General features: G+C 44.4%; 1 protein-coding gene across 3 annotated transcripts in view; it reads right to left on the bottom strand.

The window, feature by feature from the left end:
* GIT1 (GIT ArfGAP 1) overlaps nt 1-17,981 on the bottom strand; it is a 280,050-nt gene that overhangs the window by 12,577 nt on the left and 249,492 nt on the right. For 2 of the 3 annotated variants that reach the window (XM_082245240.1, XM_082245241.1), the window contains 6 exons: nt 15,592-15,689; nt 15,357-15,468; nt 14,449-14,576; nt 12,302-12,454; nt 4,525-4,740; nt 2,039-2,128 (listed from right to left, as the gene is read on the bottom strand). In XM_082245240.1, the coding sequence (XP_082101366.1) occupies nt 2,039-2,128; nt 4,525-4,740; nt 12,302-12,454; nt 14,449-14,576; nt 15,357-15,468; nt 15,592-15,689 (797 nt within the window). The remainder of the gene's footprint in view (nt 1-2,038; nt 2,129-4,524; nt 4,741-12,301; nt 12,455-14,448; nt 14,577-15,356; nt 15,469-15,591; nt 15,690-17,981) is intronic. The other variant, XM_082245242.1, reaches the window with a different exon arrangement.

Raw genomic sequence — 17,981 nt, 5'->3', positions numbered from 1 at the left:
CATCTTTTTTGCTCAAAAGCACCTCTCAAAGACATGAATTTGGTGGGGTTTTCTGCCTGTAAGAGCATATGCCTGTGAACTCTTGAAAAAGCCATAGTGTGGACACTATGGACACATTGGCTAACACGGAAGAGAGTTTCCAGGCAGAAAAAACGAGACCTCAAAAAAGCTCAAAAGCTTATAGGAGCAGTTTCTTTGAACTGCAGTGTACATGAGCCCTAAGAGATGTAGGCAGCTGAATTTATATACAAATCTCGACTATTTTAGGAAAAAGTTAGAGGAGATCAAGTCTTTCATCAAAAATTTAAAAGTCAGCAGCTACTGTAACTGCTGACGTAACTGCTGACTTTTAATATAAGCACTCTTACCTGCCCCTGGATCCAGCGCTGTCTTTACCTGTGCCGATTCTTCAATTGGCTTCGGGTTCAGGTGCCAGCATCTAGACTAAGGGAAACCGGCAGTGAAGCTGACTTTCAACTGCACATGTGAAAGCTGCACTTTGGTCCTGCAGTCTTTTGGGACCTGTGAGGTGTCCTAGAAGGCTGTGGGAGAAGGAGGGGGCCCAAACCTCCATTCAGAACACCGCTGCAATCTTGCCAGAAGTGTGTGTGTGTGGGGGAGGGGAAGTTACCTGTCGAAATCAGGTTGCCGTCGCCCCCCCCCCCCCAAAAAAAAAAATATTTTGCTAAAATGTAATGGACGAGGGGGGAGAAGCAGGAGCGGAGCATCCCTTTTTGGGTGAGGACTTGTTTTAAGCTTGGACCCACCTCCTGCATCTCCTAATTGGTCAATGAACCCTGTCCTAATTGGTAAAAATGTCCTGTCCTAGCTATGGTTTAATCATAAACTACTAACATTTAACTAGGTGGACATTTTAAAAGGTCAAGTCAAACCCAAACTTAAAGATATGGCTGGTGACTGAATTCACTAACATATACCCAAAGTTGTAATATTTCTCCAGGAATCCAGTGGCAATATCACCCCACTGGGGTTCTAAATCAGTACCTGCAATTACGGTCATGTTCAGTTTTAGGCCTATGAAAGTTATGACTCGTTACTCTATGCTCAATTCCTCTGTAGACATAAATGACCGCTTTTAAATAAAAACTCTGATCTAACTGAAAAGTAGACAACTCAGCAAAGAAACAGTAGTGGGGGGTGATATGGTCACTTTCATAGGGTAATGATCCCTGAACACAGGTCCCACGGCCAAGTGACCACCCTCCCACCCAATTCCTAAATGAGCAGCTCATAAGAAATTAGAAAATGTATATTTAAGACAGAGTGTTTTAGTAGATGAAACCATCCTACAAATACTGTCCTGGTTTAATAACAGATTAAATAAAGCCCAGGTAAAAAACATAATATGGTGCTTGTGGAAGATGGATGTCACAATTGTGAAATCACAATGAAACTATGAAATTGAGTTTGGACAGGATGGTCTAAACACAGTATTACAGACAGCAGTCACATAGACTAGGAGTTAACTTCACCCTGGAAACAATTTAATTCCTAATGCTCAATATGATTAAACATTAATTCATTTATGCTGGATTGATGTTACAAAAAAAGCTAAACTTTAGGAATACAATTATGGTTACTGTTTTACCTGCTAAATCCAATAGTAAACTAGTACAGCTAATCTTGAGATATACACGCATTTTCCGCACTGTACAGCCAGTACCATGGTACATGAAGTTACCAGTCTAGCTATACAGCTTCCATGGTCACCTCTCTGCCTCCATTACTCCTAACGGGCAGGGAATAAGCATCCTCACTTCCATCCAGTGAGCGGGAGCGAAGCGGAGCAATCCTACTAACTTAGCTGACGTGTATATCAAAGGAATAGCTGTCTAAAAATACAAACCTGTTACCAAGTAAAGCAGTAAAAATAAATGGATCTTAAATGTGTATTTTATCTATTAATATCAAAATAAGAATGGGAAAAGAAAATCTGCTAAAAAATAAACAATATATGCATGTATAAAGAATTCCCATCATTAGTAATTTTCAATACAAAAGGAGGGGGGTACATCACCATGTTCCGGGTATTGTCCGGAGGTCCAGAGAACAGAGGGGAAGACAGAGGGGGGAAGGGCACAGAAGAGGCAGAGATGCCTTTCCGGATCTAAAACAGAAGGGGATTGTAAGGCAGCATGCACACACACGACAAGAACACAGATACTCAATAACATAACTACATACTACAGTCAATGTATATGTCTAGCATACTAACATAGAACAATAGAACAAAGACACCTTCACCAATATACAGTAGACAGCTCTGTGCAGATATATAAATAATACACAGGACAGACACAGGGTGGCTGCAATGACAAGGGAACCAACTCATGCTCATATTTAGTGAAGACATGGAATTCAGTATTCTCAGATCACAGACAATGTCAGTACTGAAAAGGACATTCTAGTTCAAGCGAGTGCCTGCAGTAGAACACTATGGTATAGGTTTAATAGTGGCACACCTGAAAAAATGATTAAGTCTAAGGACATGGTACGGTTTTCAGATATCTACAATTCCCTGAGAAGCAAGCACTGGCAGTGATGGTGAATATGTGAATGTGAAATATGAATACAGCAGTTCTTGAACACACAAAATTATTTTTTTTTGTACAGAGATCTTCAGTTAGGTCACTTGATGGCGGGGTTGTGCATGTACACCCAGTGCCCACCTGCTAATTGTAGGAAGTTTAAAGTAAATCCATGCTTTGTCAATGCAGAGCAACATATGAGGTTCATTTAAAATGTCACATACCGAGCTCTTACATTTAACATGCCTTCGCTCCATCACTTCGTTCACCTGCTGGAGCAGGGAATACGCATTGTTTTGCAAGCTCCAAGTCTCCTCTCCCATATGACAGAGCTGGGATATGGCAAATGCCTTCTCAGGCACTTAGCATTGTATTCTGATAGGAAGTAGAATGAGTTACATGCTCCCCATACCTGGAAGTACAGGGTAATTCTCTTTGCTTCAGGTACTGAGTGAAATAGAGTATTAGCATTTGTAGGGTACATACTGTAATTAAGTGAATCTGCTGCTTTGTCCTCTAAGCAAGGCCTAAGTAGGCCGCGGTCGAAATTTTTTGACCGCCCGACCGCGAGTGTGCAGACCAAGGGGACCTTGACCGATTAAGGGGGCACTGTTAACAGCCAGGCCATCAGGAGGGGAGGGTGAATGTTTGCACGGGGAGTGGCGGCTTCAGCCGCCCTTAATAGGGCTGCTCCACAGCGCGTCTGTCCAGCAGGCTGCAAAGCTGCAGCCTCAGTTAGCGGACTCAAAGCAACCAGGTCTCTAGGACATTGACCAGCGCGCCAGAGGACCTTCCGAATGGCTGACACATTTCGAGGGAAGATTCCCTCTCCTTCAGAGCCAATCTACAGTGATGCATTGACACATAAGATATAGAGGAATGGGCCATCACATGGTCTCAAAGACCCATCCAAAAGTGGGTGGACATGGCAGTGGTTTCAAGGCAAAACCCACTATAGTATAATAAAATGATACAGATGATAGTAGCACCAACAAGAACAAAATATAATATGGTCCTAGTTACATGATCAATAGTTATAAGCTTTGGAGGCAAACCCTGGAGGAACCAACCATCCCAGGGAGTACCCGCACTCCACTTACCATCCAGGAAGGAGGGAAGGGGCCATCTACTTACCGGCCCAGCGTGTGTGCGAGTAATACTCCCAAGACAGAACCTCCTCTCCACCGAAGTGGGGGGGCTGCCGGCCAAGACAACACTGTGATGGGGACTATTGGCGCCCAGTCATATGTGTCCCCGCGAGATGTTTAACTCGCTTAGCGCCCTGGTCCAGGATGGGGCCTGTCGCGGTCGACCTAGCACAGAGCTGTGGTTTGCATGCACTTGCTGGCCAAACTGGGGTGACCAATGGATCTAGATTATCCAGCCCGTCGCCCAGTCCGGCAGTTGATTGTAGATCTCGCAGGAAAAAAAACACAGGAGAAAAAAAAAAACATTTAAAAGGAAAAAAAATTGCCAGGACCAGAGATCCTAGCAATGATTTAGGTCCTTACTCCAGACTAGGCAGAAAAAAACTGAGTACCTATAGCAGAGAGGGGGAGTATGCCTCCTGGGACTGCCCATAGGCGTAGTTAAGTTCTTTTTTTTGCCTAGTGTCCTACTCCTGTATGGGGCAGTATAAGCCAATTGTCAGGAATCTTAAGGAGCTGTGTCCCTCAATGAACAAAAGAGAAAGTAAGATTTTAGAGAGACAATGACAAAAGGCTTAAGGGAAACCAACACTGCAGCTTTCCTCATGAAACACCAAGAATTGATCAGGTGGTTGTAATGAAGGTTGATCAATTAGGAGTTTTAGAGGAAGGAGATGGCTACTTCTTCAAAACAGAAATAAGTAGGAATCTACAAGGTTTGCTACAATTCTTACACTTTATATAGATTTTTTTTACTTAACAAAAAACTGAAGTTTAACACTTTTATCTACCATACTTTACTTTTATTCTTATTTACTTATATTTACCCCTGAGTGAAATGGCTGAAGTCTATTGCTAAGATCATCGGTGGATTGTCCAAATGGTTTAAGTGCTGATCCTGGCTCATACATGGAGAAGGCTTGTCGGTCTCGCCGGTGGGCAGCAGGTAGTGGGTGCTCTGCTCGCTCAGGGTTTGTTGGAGGAGGGGGCGATGGACCTGTCTGATGTCGGATCTGTGAGTTCTCCGACTGCAGTTTCTGAATCTGTGGGAAAAGAATATAATTTATTACAAAGATTCAACTAACTACCTTTATTAGATAAGACAGAAAGCGATCTGTTATGAAAGCCATGTAGCATCCGCTTGCCTAGAAATGACTAAAACACAAAATTGTGATGTCAAACTAATAACAGTATAGTTTTCAATGTTTATGTATATATTACAAAGTAGAAAACTGTGCTTTGATGATGCTTTTAGTAGCAACAGAGGTTGTTAAAGTTTGTAGATAATGTTATGGAATTTTAGACTGATAGCTGCACTGTCTACCCTGATGGCTGCTGGATTGACTAGTTACACCATTAAATAAGGTATGTTCAGCTGATGGACTAAAGCTAGATCAGAACTTCAGACCTCTGCAATCTTCCCTGTACGATCCCTCAATTTTCCACAACCATCACAAAGGTCAACGTAAGATATGGTTGGCCACAAGGCACATTCCTGTTTTCCTTTCATAGTTATTCTGTTGAAAAAGCTAGTTTGGCAGTTTTTATGACAATCAGGCAGTAAATACGGCCAGTTTAACCACTTGCCGACCAGCTGCAGTAGTTTTACAGCACCAGGTCGGCTCTAATGCGCAAAACGACGTACATGTATGTCTCTTCGTGTAGCAGTTCGTGTGGGCGTGCACGCAGATTGGCTACACTGGGAGCCAATCAGCGGGTCTGGCTGTTGCGATGTCCACTGGGCACCCGTGATCGCTCCCCATGGAGACCGAACTGCGGTTTGCCGATGTAAACACGACAGACCGCTGTTCTGTCAGTGATGAACACAGGGATTCTGTGTTCCTCCTATTTAGGAACACAGGTCTCTGTGTTCATCCAGTGAGCCCATCCCCCACACAGTTAGAAAGCACTGCACTAGGCACACATTTAACCCTTTGATCGCCCCTGGTGTTAACCTTTTCCCTGCCAGTGTCATTAGTACAGTAACCGTGCAAATTTTTAGCACAGATAACTGTAGTAATGTCACTGGTCCCCCCAAAGTGTCAGTTAGGTGTCCAATCTGTCGGCTGCAATTTCGCAGTCCCGCTAAAAATCGCTGATCACCGCCATTACTAGTAAAAAAAAAAAACATGACATGTAGATGCGATAAATTATGCGCAAACCAATCAATATACACTTATTGGGATTTTTTTTTTTTTACCAAAAATATGTAGCAGAATACATACTGACCTTAAATGATGAATTGGAAAAACAATTGGATTTTTGTCTTTCCTCAAAATCCTTTTCTCTGATGTTCATTGACGGACATAGCTCCAGAATCTTCTTGACCATTGTGTTATGCTGCCCCCTACAGGAGTAGGACACTAGGCAGGAAAAAACTTTACCACACCTATGGGGCAGTCCCAGTGGATATACTCCCACTTCCTGCTATAGGAATTTAGTTTTTTGGTGAACTACAAGACAAAGCTGTCAGCTCCTACACCATGCGTGCAGAAGTAATAGCCACCAAGAGGGCTACCTTCTGGAACAGTGTAAGCCGAGGAATCTCGCAAATATTTTCGAAAAGGCGGTTTCTGAAGAACTGACAACATCAAATTGAGATCTTCCTGATGCGAGATTGTAAATCTTCCTACAGGTAGATTTTCTAGCTTTTAACAGCGTGGGAATCACCGATTCAGACAACCCCCTGTCCTTCAGCACCTGGCTTTCAACAGTCAAGCCATCAAAGCCAACGACTGTAAAGCAGGATGGAAGATCAGCCCTTGAGCCAATAGGTCTTCTTTGAGAGGGAGTCTCTAAGGGACATTGGCGACCAGTCGTACTAGATCTACGTACCAAGACCGGCAAGGCCAGTCTGGGGCTACTAGGATGACCGGAAATTCTTTCTGTTTCGATCCTTCGCAGAAGTCTCGGCAGAGGTTTAAGAGGGGGAAAGGTGTAAATCAGATGATACTGGCCACAAGGAGCCACTAGTGCGTCTGTTGCGTCAGCCAGAGGATCCCGAGACCTTGCCACAAACCTCTACACCTTCCTGTTGAGCAGAGAGGCCCACAGGTCCACCTCAGGAGTTCCCCACCGGACACACAGCTGATGAAACACCTCCGGATGAAGTGATCATTCTCCCTGGTCCAACGCCTGCCGACTGAGGTAATTCGCCTGCCAATTTTCCATCCCTGGAATATGCACAGCAGAGAGGGCTGGAATAAATCGTTCCGCCCGCCTTAGAATGCCGGCTACTTCCCGAACCGCTAGGACACTTTTTATGCCCTCTAGGGCAATTGACATATGCCACAGCCGTGGCATTGTCCGAATGAATCCTTACCGGGCACCCCTGAAGACGGACCGTCCAATGGGCAAGACAAAGTCTGATCGCCCGAAGTTCTAGTATATTGATCAGTAGTCTGGGCTCCTCCAGAGTTCAAACCCCCAGAGCACAATTCGTGCCCAAGATGCCTCCCCCACCCGGACAGGCTGGCATCCGTGGTGACCACCGTCCAGTACAGGGGAAGGAAGGATTTTCCCAGTCGAAGTGCAGGAGAGTGAAGCCACCAAATCAGGGACCCTCTCGTACCCCGGCTCAACAGAATCAGATTGTCTAGAGACTGTGGATTCTTGTCCCACTTGGCAAGAATCTCTCTCTGCAGAGGTCTCGTGTTGAACTGTTCAAACGGAACTGCCTCAAAAGGTAGACACCATCAGGCCCAGCACCTGCATGCAAGTCCTGAGAGATGACCGACTGCTGGACAAAAGAAGTTGAATGGCATCCTGCAGCTCCTAGAGCTTGTCCAGTGGAAGAAACACCCTGACTGAAGCCGAGTCCAGAGTCAGACCCAGATAGTCCAACTTGGTGGATGGAACTAGAGCAGACTTTTGGAAATTCAATGTCCACCGAACTCCTGCAGAGTCTGCAAAGTGATTTCCAGGTTGTCCGTTAGAGCAATCGAAGACTCTGCTCACAAAAGGGAGATCGTCCAGGTACCCCAGTACCGCAATCCCCTGCTGTCGCAACAATGCCAGCACCGGGGCCAACACTTTCGTGAATACCCGAGGAGCTGAGGCTAGACCAAAGGGTAACGCAAAGAACTTATAATGCTCATCGCCCACGGCAAAACAGAGGAAGCGCTGATGCCTGACATATATCGGGATATGGAGAAAAGCGTCCTTAATATTGATAGAGGCCAGAAGATCCCCTTGATGAAGGGATGCCACTACCGTACGAATGGACTCCATCCGGAACTTCTGTACCCACACAAAGCGGTTCAGGGCTTTGAGGTCCAGAATTGGATGAACTTTGCCTTCCTTCCTGTGGACTGTATACAGGTTTGAATAGAAACCCCAAAAACGTACAGAGTTTGGAACTGGTACAATCACCCCTTGCAGTAGCAAATCTTGTACCGCCCCAGCAAAGACCACGCAAACGGTCTGAGGACAAACGCAGCTTGGAAGGAAAAAAACCTCTCTGGGGGATAAGAACAAAATTCGATCTTGTACCTGGACCGAATCAGCTTGTGGACCCACCTCTGTCTTGAATCAGGGAGGTCCTGATTCAGGGAAGCAAAGACGTCCCCCCACCCCAGATACAGTAGAGGGCGCCCCTTCAGGCAGAAGGGGGCTTGTAGGCCTGTAAGGGCCCGCTCTCGGCTTATCAGGCCAGGGCCTCTTGGAACTTCCGGAGGTGGTTCTAACGCATTTGGATCCTTTGTCTTGTTGAACAAAATAAAATGCTTAGGAGCCGAGAAAAAAGGACCACGTCTGCGAGGAGACTCCTTGCCCCTGTAAGCCTGGGGGATGAGAGTACTCTTCCCCACTGTAAGTCCCTTGATGAACAGGCGATCCTTCAAAAAGGGGAGGATAGGTCCTTCTTGGAAGCTTGGTCCGTAGACCAGCATTTTAGCCACATTATGCGCCGAAGGACTACTGCTGTCACGGACAGCCTAGAAACGAAGGGAGCCACATCCAGAGACGCATCACAGATAAACTGCAACCCCTGGACCAACTGGTCCGCCAGCTTCGCAAAAGCAGGGGGAAGCTGTTCCCCCTCCAAATCCTGGCGCAAAAGTTTTGCCCACTCCGTCAAGGTCTAGGACACCAAGGCAATGGTGAACACCGGCCTAAGGACTAAACCGGCCATAGTAAATATGTGTCGGACCAAGGTCTCCGCTTTCCTATCAAAAGGGTCCTCCACCGGAATTAGAGTGAATTTATTCAGCCTGGAAACCTGAGAATCCATCACAGGTGGAACTGTCCACATTTTCAACAGGGACTCTTCAAAGGGGTACCTTCTAGCGAAACGCTTAGGTACCGCCACATTGCGTTCAGGGCAACCACACTGACTTGCGTCAATTTAGTCAAAATAGAGGGGAAAAGAACCTTTGCCGCTTTTGAGGATTTTCGGGTACCGAAGGTGATTGGCGCCTCTGACGCAGCTGCATCCTCCATTTTTAAAGGTTCCCACCAGTGCTTTTTCATGTGCAGCTGTAGTAGAAGAGGAGTCATCCTCACTATCAGAGCACTCAGGATGCGTGGACGCAGACCCAGCAGGGTGACTCGTGTCCGCGGCGGCCAGATCAGACTCAGAATCTGATCAGATAGAGGAGGCAGGTGAAGGCGGTGGACGCTTTTTGCTGGTCCATTTATGCACGTCCATTTGTGCAGGACACTAAGGACTCCAGGGCCGCCGCCATTGCAGACAGGGTGGCCTGGGATCCAGAAGAGTCCCCCGCCTCTGAGATAGGATCAGGTGGTGAAATGTGCTCCAGGGACTCCATGGTTAACCAGGGAACCACATAGGCAAAAAAAAAAAAACACTGCTAAGTGACCAGCACCACAGGTCCCAGCACAACCAGCCGCTGCTATAGCAGAGAGAGGGAGAGCCGCAAGGCATCCACAGAAACTCACCACCCCCGGTCAGGCACAGAGCAGAGTGCCAGAAGCTGCACACCATGCGCCCATCAGAGAGAAAGCGGAAGTCCAGGAGTCAGCACTAGAGATCCACTGCCGCAGTCACTGCCCATAAGGCTTCAAAAACATGGCCACCACTCTATTCAATGGGAAACCCCAAGAATATGACCGCCAGACTACAGGACCATGACTGCCGTATAATACAGCCAGCCATCTACGACTAATTGGTGACATTTTAACAGTAAAGGGGGGCCCTGGCAGTACCCCCTACCAGGACAATGACCCCAAAAAAATGCGTGTTCGGCTGCCTCCCCCCCAGCCCCCATCTCCCACTCCACACCCCCAGAAAGCACCTGGACAGGTATGGCTGCTCTCTTAGGGGAAAAGGAGGGCAGAGCTAGGTGTGGGTAGATGGGGGGTGGGCTACAGGTGACCCTGAAATATGGGGGGAAGCTGTGTGGGAAGGAGGAGAACCCTGGGGTCCGAGGGGGGGACACTACTTACCATATCATGGAACCGGGTGGGCACAGGTCCATGCAGGCCTGCGCACTATCAGAATAGGGGTGCTGCAGACAAGGAGGCACGCTGCGACTCAGGCTCGATCCGCTGGGGGTGTCAATGTAATCTTAACGACACCCCCAGTTTGATCGCATATCGCAGTGCGATCGTGCAGTTCGCACAGGATCGGATCGCACAAGTGTGAACCGCTGTGCGATCCGATCCTGATGCGGCAGCAAAAATGCCTCCTGTGCGTGTTTGCTGCGGGTGCGATGCGAATTTAGCCATACAAACTGTATGGCTAAACTCGCACCGCACAGCTGATCGCATGTCATGTCGGAGCAGTGCGCTCCGACATGACATGCGAACCCCGCACACGCAGTAGTGTGAACCGGGGCTCAGGCGTATGCATCCTTGCAGGACGTTTAACTCGCAGGCCAGCCCCTGTTCAGTGGGGCTATGTACCGGCCAACCTAGCGCGGAGTTAAGGCCTGCACGTGCTCGCTGGCCAGACTGGGGAGACCGTAAGGATCTAGAATATCCAGTCTGTCGCTCAGTCCAGTCCAGCAGTTGACTGTAGTTCTCACGAGAGCAGAAAATAATAGAAGAGGAAAAAATTCAGCTTAAGAAAGAAAAAATGCTAGGACCAGAGATCCCAGCAAGGAACTAGATCCTTACTCCTGACTAGACAGAAAGCCTATAGCCTATAGCAGAGAGGGGGAGTATATCCCCTGGGACTGCCCCATAGGCGTGGTAAAGCTTTTTCTGCCTAGCTTTTTCTACCTAGTCCTGTAGGAGACAGCATAACCCAATGGTCGAGAAGATTCTGGAGCTGTGTCAGTTAATGAACGAATAAGAATTTTTTTTTTTCTTTATAGGGAATGTTTTATAGCAGAAAGTAAAACTTTTTATTTTTTTTTTTAAAGAATTGTCGCTTTTTATTTTTTTTGTTTATAGCGCAAAAAATAAAAATCGCAGAGATGATCAAAAACCACCAAAAGAAATCCCTATTTGTGGGAGAAAAAGGACATCAATTTTATTTTGGTACATCGTCGCACAACCGCGCAATTGTCTGGTAAATTACCGCAGCGCCATAGCGCAAAAAATGGCCTGGTCATTAAGGGGGTAAAACTTTCTTGCCCTTAAACAGGAAGTAAACCCTCCTCTGACACTTTTACCTATAGGTAAGCCTATGATAAGGCTTACCTATAGGTACTGTAAATATCTCCTAAACATGTACCGTTTAGGAGATATTTACCTTACATGCAGCCAGTGACGTCACTGGCGCATGCGCTCTGAAGGAACGGCCGCTGGTGCCGTTTCTTCAGAGACCCGTGCCCTGACTTCGGCTCCCGCGCGCGTGCGCGGGAGTGACGTCACCGCGGCTCCAGCCAATCAGATGGCCGGATGCCGCGATCCCGCAAGACGGGCGACTGGACATGTCGCCCGTCATAGAGGTGAGCGGACGGCACAGCGGGGGCTCGTTTTAAGGTAAGTATTTCATAATGAGCTAGTATGCGATGCATACTAGCTCATTATGTGTTTCTCTTTCAGCTTGTAAAAAAAAAAAAAAAAAAATTTAACTGAGTTTACAACCTCTTTAAGTTGTTAAAGAGAACTTAGACTCAAGGTGACGGAAGTGCAGATATAAATAACTATGATACAGAAATACTGCAGGTCAAGGAATGTAAAATGCAGCCTTCAAGTCCCATACTTCAAACTGGGAAATCGTAAACATTTTACATATGGTAAACACATACCCAACATCTAAACCCTTGCTACCTTTTTCAAACAGACCAAAAATGTTAAAAGCAGAACAGCTTTAATGCCCCCCCCCCCCCCCTTCTCTAAAGCTCAACCATACTAAATAAGAAAAAATATTACACCTTTTTCTGGGAGACTAATGGCTAGTCTAATGACACCCTGGGTCTTTTCTCTTCTCCTCTGGCAGTGACCGAATGTGGTCCCTAATGACATGTCAGCAACATTCAGGGCAGCTGCACTGAGAGTCCGAATGGCTATGATGACTGACCCCCAAGGGGTGTGTCTATGACAGTTTGGATTCACAAAAGTGAGCCGAAAGGCACTGGCTGTCATTCAACACAGCAGAGAAAAGCTATCTTGTTGAGAAGTGGACTGGTGTCCTTGGAAAACTCACCACTAATGTCTAAGTTAAAAAAAAAAATTATAGTAAGCTTTTCTCACCTCTCTCTGAAGTCGGCGTAGCTCTTCACTTAAGTTATTATTTACTTTCATCAGCTGCTGTACTTTGGCATCAGATGTTGCAAGGGCTTTTTTTACTTCCAGATACTCTTGCAAAGTAATAGGGCCATCTGACAGGTCTGAGGAATCCATGCTCTGCATAGTGGAAACAATAAGATCTCAGTCCATGGACTGGAAATTTACAAGAAAACGTAAAATGTTTCTATGAACCAAGCTTAATGGAAAGTTCCTACATGATAGAACCTGTATTCCTCTATTTTTATTATGTATTCTATATACAGTATCACACAAAAGTGGGTACGCCCCTCACATTTTTGTAAATATTTTATTATATCTTTTCATGTGACAACACTGAAGAAATGACACTTTGCTACAATGTAAAGTAGTGAGTGTACAGCTTGTATAACAGTGTAAATTTGCTGTACCCTCAAAATATCTCAACACACAGCCATTAATGTCTAAACTGCTGGTAACAAAAGTGAGTACACCCCTAAGTGAAAATGTCCTAATTGGGCCCAATTAGCCATTAACCATTTTCCTTCCCCAGTGTCCTGTGGCTCGTTTGTGTTACAAGGTCTCAGGTGTGAATGGGGAGCAGGTGTGTTAAATTTGGTGTTATCGCTCTCACTCTCTCATACTGGTCACTGGAAGTTCAACATGGCACCTCATGGCAAAGAACTCTCTGAGGATCTGAAAAAAATAATTGTTGCCTCTACATAAAGATGGCCTAGGCTATAAGATTGACAAGACCCTGAAACTGAGCTGCAGCACTGTGGCCAAGACCATACAGTGGTTTAACAGGACAGGTTCTACTCAGAACAGGCCTCGCCATGGTCGACCAAAGAAGCTGAGTGCACAGGCTCAGCGTCGTATCCAGAGGTTGTCTTTGGGAAATAGACGTATGAATGCTGCCAGCATTGTTGCAGAGGTTGAAAGGGTGGGGGGTCAGCCTGTCTGTGTTCAGACTATATGCCGCACACTGCATCAAATTAGTCTGCTTGGCTGTCATCCCAGAAGAAAGTCTCTTCTAAAGATGATGCACAAGAAAGCCCACAAACAGTTTGCTGAATACAAGCAGACTAAGTTAAGTACATGGATTGAACATCTGTGGGGCATCCTCAAATAGAAGGTGGAGGAGCGCAAGGTTTCTAACATCCACCAGCTCCGTGATATCATCATGGAGGAGTGGAAGAGGACTCCATTGGCAACCTGTGAAGCTCTGGTTAACTCCATGCCCAAGAGGGTTAAGGCAGTGCTGGAAAATAATGGTGGCCACACAAAATATTGACACAGTTTGGATGGTGGTGTACTCAATTTTGTTGCCAGCGCTTTAGACATTAATGGCTGTGTGTTGAATTATTTTGAGGGGACAAGAAATTTACACTGTTATACAAGCTGTACACTCACTACTTTTCTACTTTTTGTAAAGTGTAATTTCTTCAGTGTTGTCACATGAAAAGATATATTAAAATATTTAAAAAAATGTGAGGGGTGTACTCACTTTTGTGAAATACTGTAGTTTAATTTCTTATGTTATACATAAAGACATTAGGTATTTCCATTTCAAGTGACATTAAAGTGGAACTCTAGCCAAACTTTTTTTTTACCTCTTTTTGTATAAAGTAGAGAAAGCGTATAGTTCTGTCAAGTTGTTATTGCTTTATGTGTCTCCGTTGGGAGGAGAAAGTTTCAGTTAACAACTTCCCATAGCATTCTGATAGAAGTCACACAAAAATGTGATCAGGACATTGTACTATGACTGCAGCTCCCACTACTATCAGAATACACTTATCAGCGGCTGCAGCTAATTGGCTACAACAACTGATCCACAAAGGTTTTCCAGCATGTCCCTTCGACAGAAGAAAAACAAACAAACAATCGAGTTCTGTTGATCCGTGATGGCCACACAGTGATCAGAATTTTGATCAGCTGTGGCCAGCTTTAGATGTTTGGGAAAGTCCAGACACCAGAGTAGATTGGGGAGCCTTTTAAATATAGAAATAGGTGGAGGTCTTTGAGGAATTCCCCTACGAATACAAATTCACCATATTAGTAAGTAGTCCATGTTAACGTGGTAAGCTAGCCTCAGTACATCATCTGTATTATCAGACATCATTTGATACTCCTACCCTGGCTCTGTTGTTTCTGGAGTTCCTCAGCAGCTCCTGGTCGGTGTCTTCATCAGAAGCTACACTGTCATAGTCGTGTTGGTCATCACAGTCATTGATATTGTTCCTCAAAGAATAGTCAAGGTTGTCTTTAAAAAAAAAAAAAAAAAAAAAAAAAAAGTTGATTAAGATATATAGTTAGGTGAAAAAGATCCACAGCATTCCGAATTTTCTGAGTCACTGACCTGGAACATGCATGTAGCCAGCAAAGTCAGAGCTCCTTATTTGCATATTTGTTTTGGGTCACTGAATTAAAATGGTTGTAAACCTCAGACATGAAATATGAAGAAAGAATATCCCTCTATAGTGTATACTTGTCTCAATTAAGAGCATGAAGTGTCACTTTCTGTTTGCTGCGCCATTCCTCTGCTATCAGCATGAATAACTTCTGACACCAAGAGGCAAAAGGTGACAGGGGAGGGATCTCACGCTGATTGGCAGCCTCAGTTCTGTTCCTGGGGAGGGGTATCCCTTTCCTCCAATCAGATCTCAGAACTCTCCTTACTGAGCTCTGCAGAGTGTAACTTCTGCTCTCTGTCCCCTTTTTCTGAACTCTTACACAAGATTTAAAATTCAGCACTTTGAAGATCTGTGGAGAAGAGAATACTGCAGATAAACAGGTACAACTTATTGAGGAGGATTTTTTTTTTTTTATCTCTCTGTATCATCTGAGGCCAGTCCCTTCACTGGGTATATGTAAGGGTTTACAACCACTTTAAAGAGTGACAGTCAGACAACTAGCATTTTCAGAGGGAGAGAGCAATGGCAACCTAGATATCCCTATCAATGTAAATCCCCTTTCTTAGCATGTTTTTCTACGTGGCTAGTGACAGGTTTACTTTATGTTAGAACTAAACTATTTATCACACCTGTGAGGATCACTGATGTTTTGCCTTGTTGCCGCCTCTTGGCTTCACTTAGGATATCTATGATAAGAGTGGCAAATTCACGAGCGTTGAAGCGTGCCAATTTCTGACGCCCCTAGAGAGAAATAATAGATAAAAAAAGGTTATGAGTGGACATTTCTTACAAAACAGTGAGAGCTGATTAAAAACAACAATGCTAGGACATTGAGAACATGTTTTAAGGGTGGCGGCAATTTACCTGATTCCTGGTTGCAGAGTACTCAGGGTTAACGGGCAGGAAAGGCACCGCACTGCGCTCTGTCACCAGTGTGCTGTGATTCTGTGTTGTCAGCCACACTGTTGGAGAAAAGTGGAGTTAGGGGATTAGAGGGGAGCAAATGTTTTCCTATAAACTGATACATGTAGTACAAGTTATGAAATTTGTATGATCTCCACCCGGCTGTATGGCAGAAATGCTGCATTCCTTTCCCTATCTGTAGATCAGTTATACTATAAGGCTATTATTATGTTTTTTTCCCTTACAGCTCATCCCTTTCCAATAATATAACAAGAGAAAAGAAACCCTATATTTGTGGTTTCAAAAGTTTAGGGAACCTAGGGATACTTTGTGGTACAGCTCCCAAACCTGCCAACTGTGCAGATATCGTACATACTCCCCTCATGTATTAATTGCTAAATGGATTCAGCCATTTAGGCTGTACATCGATGTCAAGAAAGTGATTCCCTATATTGTATCTTATATACTATATACTATGATTTAAGGTACCCATAACGGAAGGTTAACGCTTTGGTTTACCAAGATTTTAGTTGTATTGACAACATAGCTTTTAGAAAAGAAAATCTGAAATCACCGATGGTTCAGAGATAGTATGGTCCTCTTTCTCAAGGTAATACATTTCTTCTATACATGCTATGCTGTCATTACAACTAAGGCCTCAGTAAAGACTTAAGGTCTTTAAAGCATAACTTTAATCTGCAAATTGACTCAAGTCTCAACCCCACAACAATACTAAAAGTCAGTTTTTTTTTGGGGGGGGGGGTTGGGCAAAAGGTTTTTTTGCTTTATTTTTTCATTTTTTTACAGGTGGTGTAGGCCAGAATGATGTGGCACCCTTTGGATAACCTCATCACATATTCTAAAAGGCCAAGGGACCCTTTTCACAGAGCAGCTGGGTGGCAGGAGCTATATGTACCACCCCGAAGAGGAAGAGGCAGCCTGCTGAAGAGGTGGCATGGGGCTAAAGCTCTGATACCCAAACAAGATTACTGCAAGACAATGCTAGATCTGCTGGGCAGTTAAATATGTTTTTTGCATATAGAACTATATTGCACTTTTCTGTGGATACTCCTCTGGGTTTATATACCATATTTGGGCTCTCTATTTTGCCATTAGTGCTTATGATCTTGTTTGTTTGTGTATACACAGAGCTGTAATGTATGTGTTAAGTTTTACTTCTGATGGGATTTTTAACGATGTGCATTTTGTTAATATGCAGTGTTTTGCTATACTGCATTGTATCACTCACCCATCAGTGGGTACCCTATTCCAATTTTTTTTGTATGTTACTTTAAATTAATGAAACCCAGTGTACCAGGTAAGGGGGGGGGGGTGAAGTTCCTCTTTCACTTCTGATGTGTTGCCCATTTTTGATTTTCGCAGTATCTCTGTTAATCTCGCACTCTCCTGAAGGTGTTAAAGGCCAAGTTCACCTTTTGTAAAAAAAATAATAAATGCATATGATTTTGCAGGTAAAAAATGTGCATTTATTATTTTTTACATTGTAGCCTGCAAAGCATTCTACACATGATCAGTGGATTGCAGATACAATGCCAGGCTCCTGCAAACACTCACTACAGCTGTCTGCCCATACTTTCTGTAGGGCATACAGTTACTGAAATGCAGGAAGTGTCAATGAATTACAAGAACACTCACCAGTGCCCTTGCAATTCAATTAAAGCTAAAAGTTATCTGCTATAGTGGCGGACAGGACTTGTAGCTCATTCATTCACATAACTCTGTGCTTCGCTTTTTATTCATTGTGACAGTGGGTGTGGGAAGAAAACCCCCTGTCCACTGTCATGAAGGGGATTGGGGGATGCGGACTGATGCTGTATAGTAACATGTTACACCCTAACTACTGGTGTAACCTGTAACATGTTACAAAAGGTGTACTTAAAGATGAAGGTACAAGAATGGATTTTTGTTTAGGTTTTTATAGTGATCTGTGTCTCCCTATTGTCTATACTGGTAGAGATAGAATTTATGGTTGAATATATATTTATTGTTTTAACAAGGTTTTCAAGAAGAGATACAGATAAACCAATACAAGGATGCAGATTATGACATATGTTTTAACAAATATCAGTCTGTAGACCTTAGGGGTATTGTCATCCCCAAGGCATGGAAATAACATGCACATCATAAGAAGTAAAAAAAATATATAAAAGTCTCTGATGTCTCCATGAACAATATAAACAGAGTAATAATACTGAATATGTAATAAAACTTTTCAGTGTCCAGGGGTTTTGGTAACATATAGGAAAAGATCTTTGGTAATCTTGAAAGGGAAAAGAGAAAAAGAAAGAAAGAAAGAAAGGAAGAGTGGTGCCAGGTGGGGGAGAGGGAGG

This window comes from Pelophylax lessonae (genome assembly GCF_965119305.1).
Source record: "Pelophylax lessonae genome assembly, chromosome: 2".
Classification (NCBI taxonomy): domain Eukaryota; kingdom Metazoa; phylum Chordata; class Amphibia; order Anura; family Ranidae; genus Pelophylax; species Pelophylax lessonae.
This window is presented reverse-complemented; position numbering and strand designations above follow the sequence as displayed.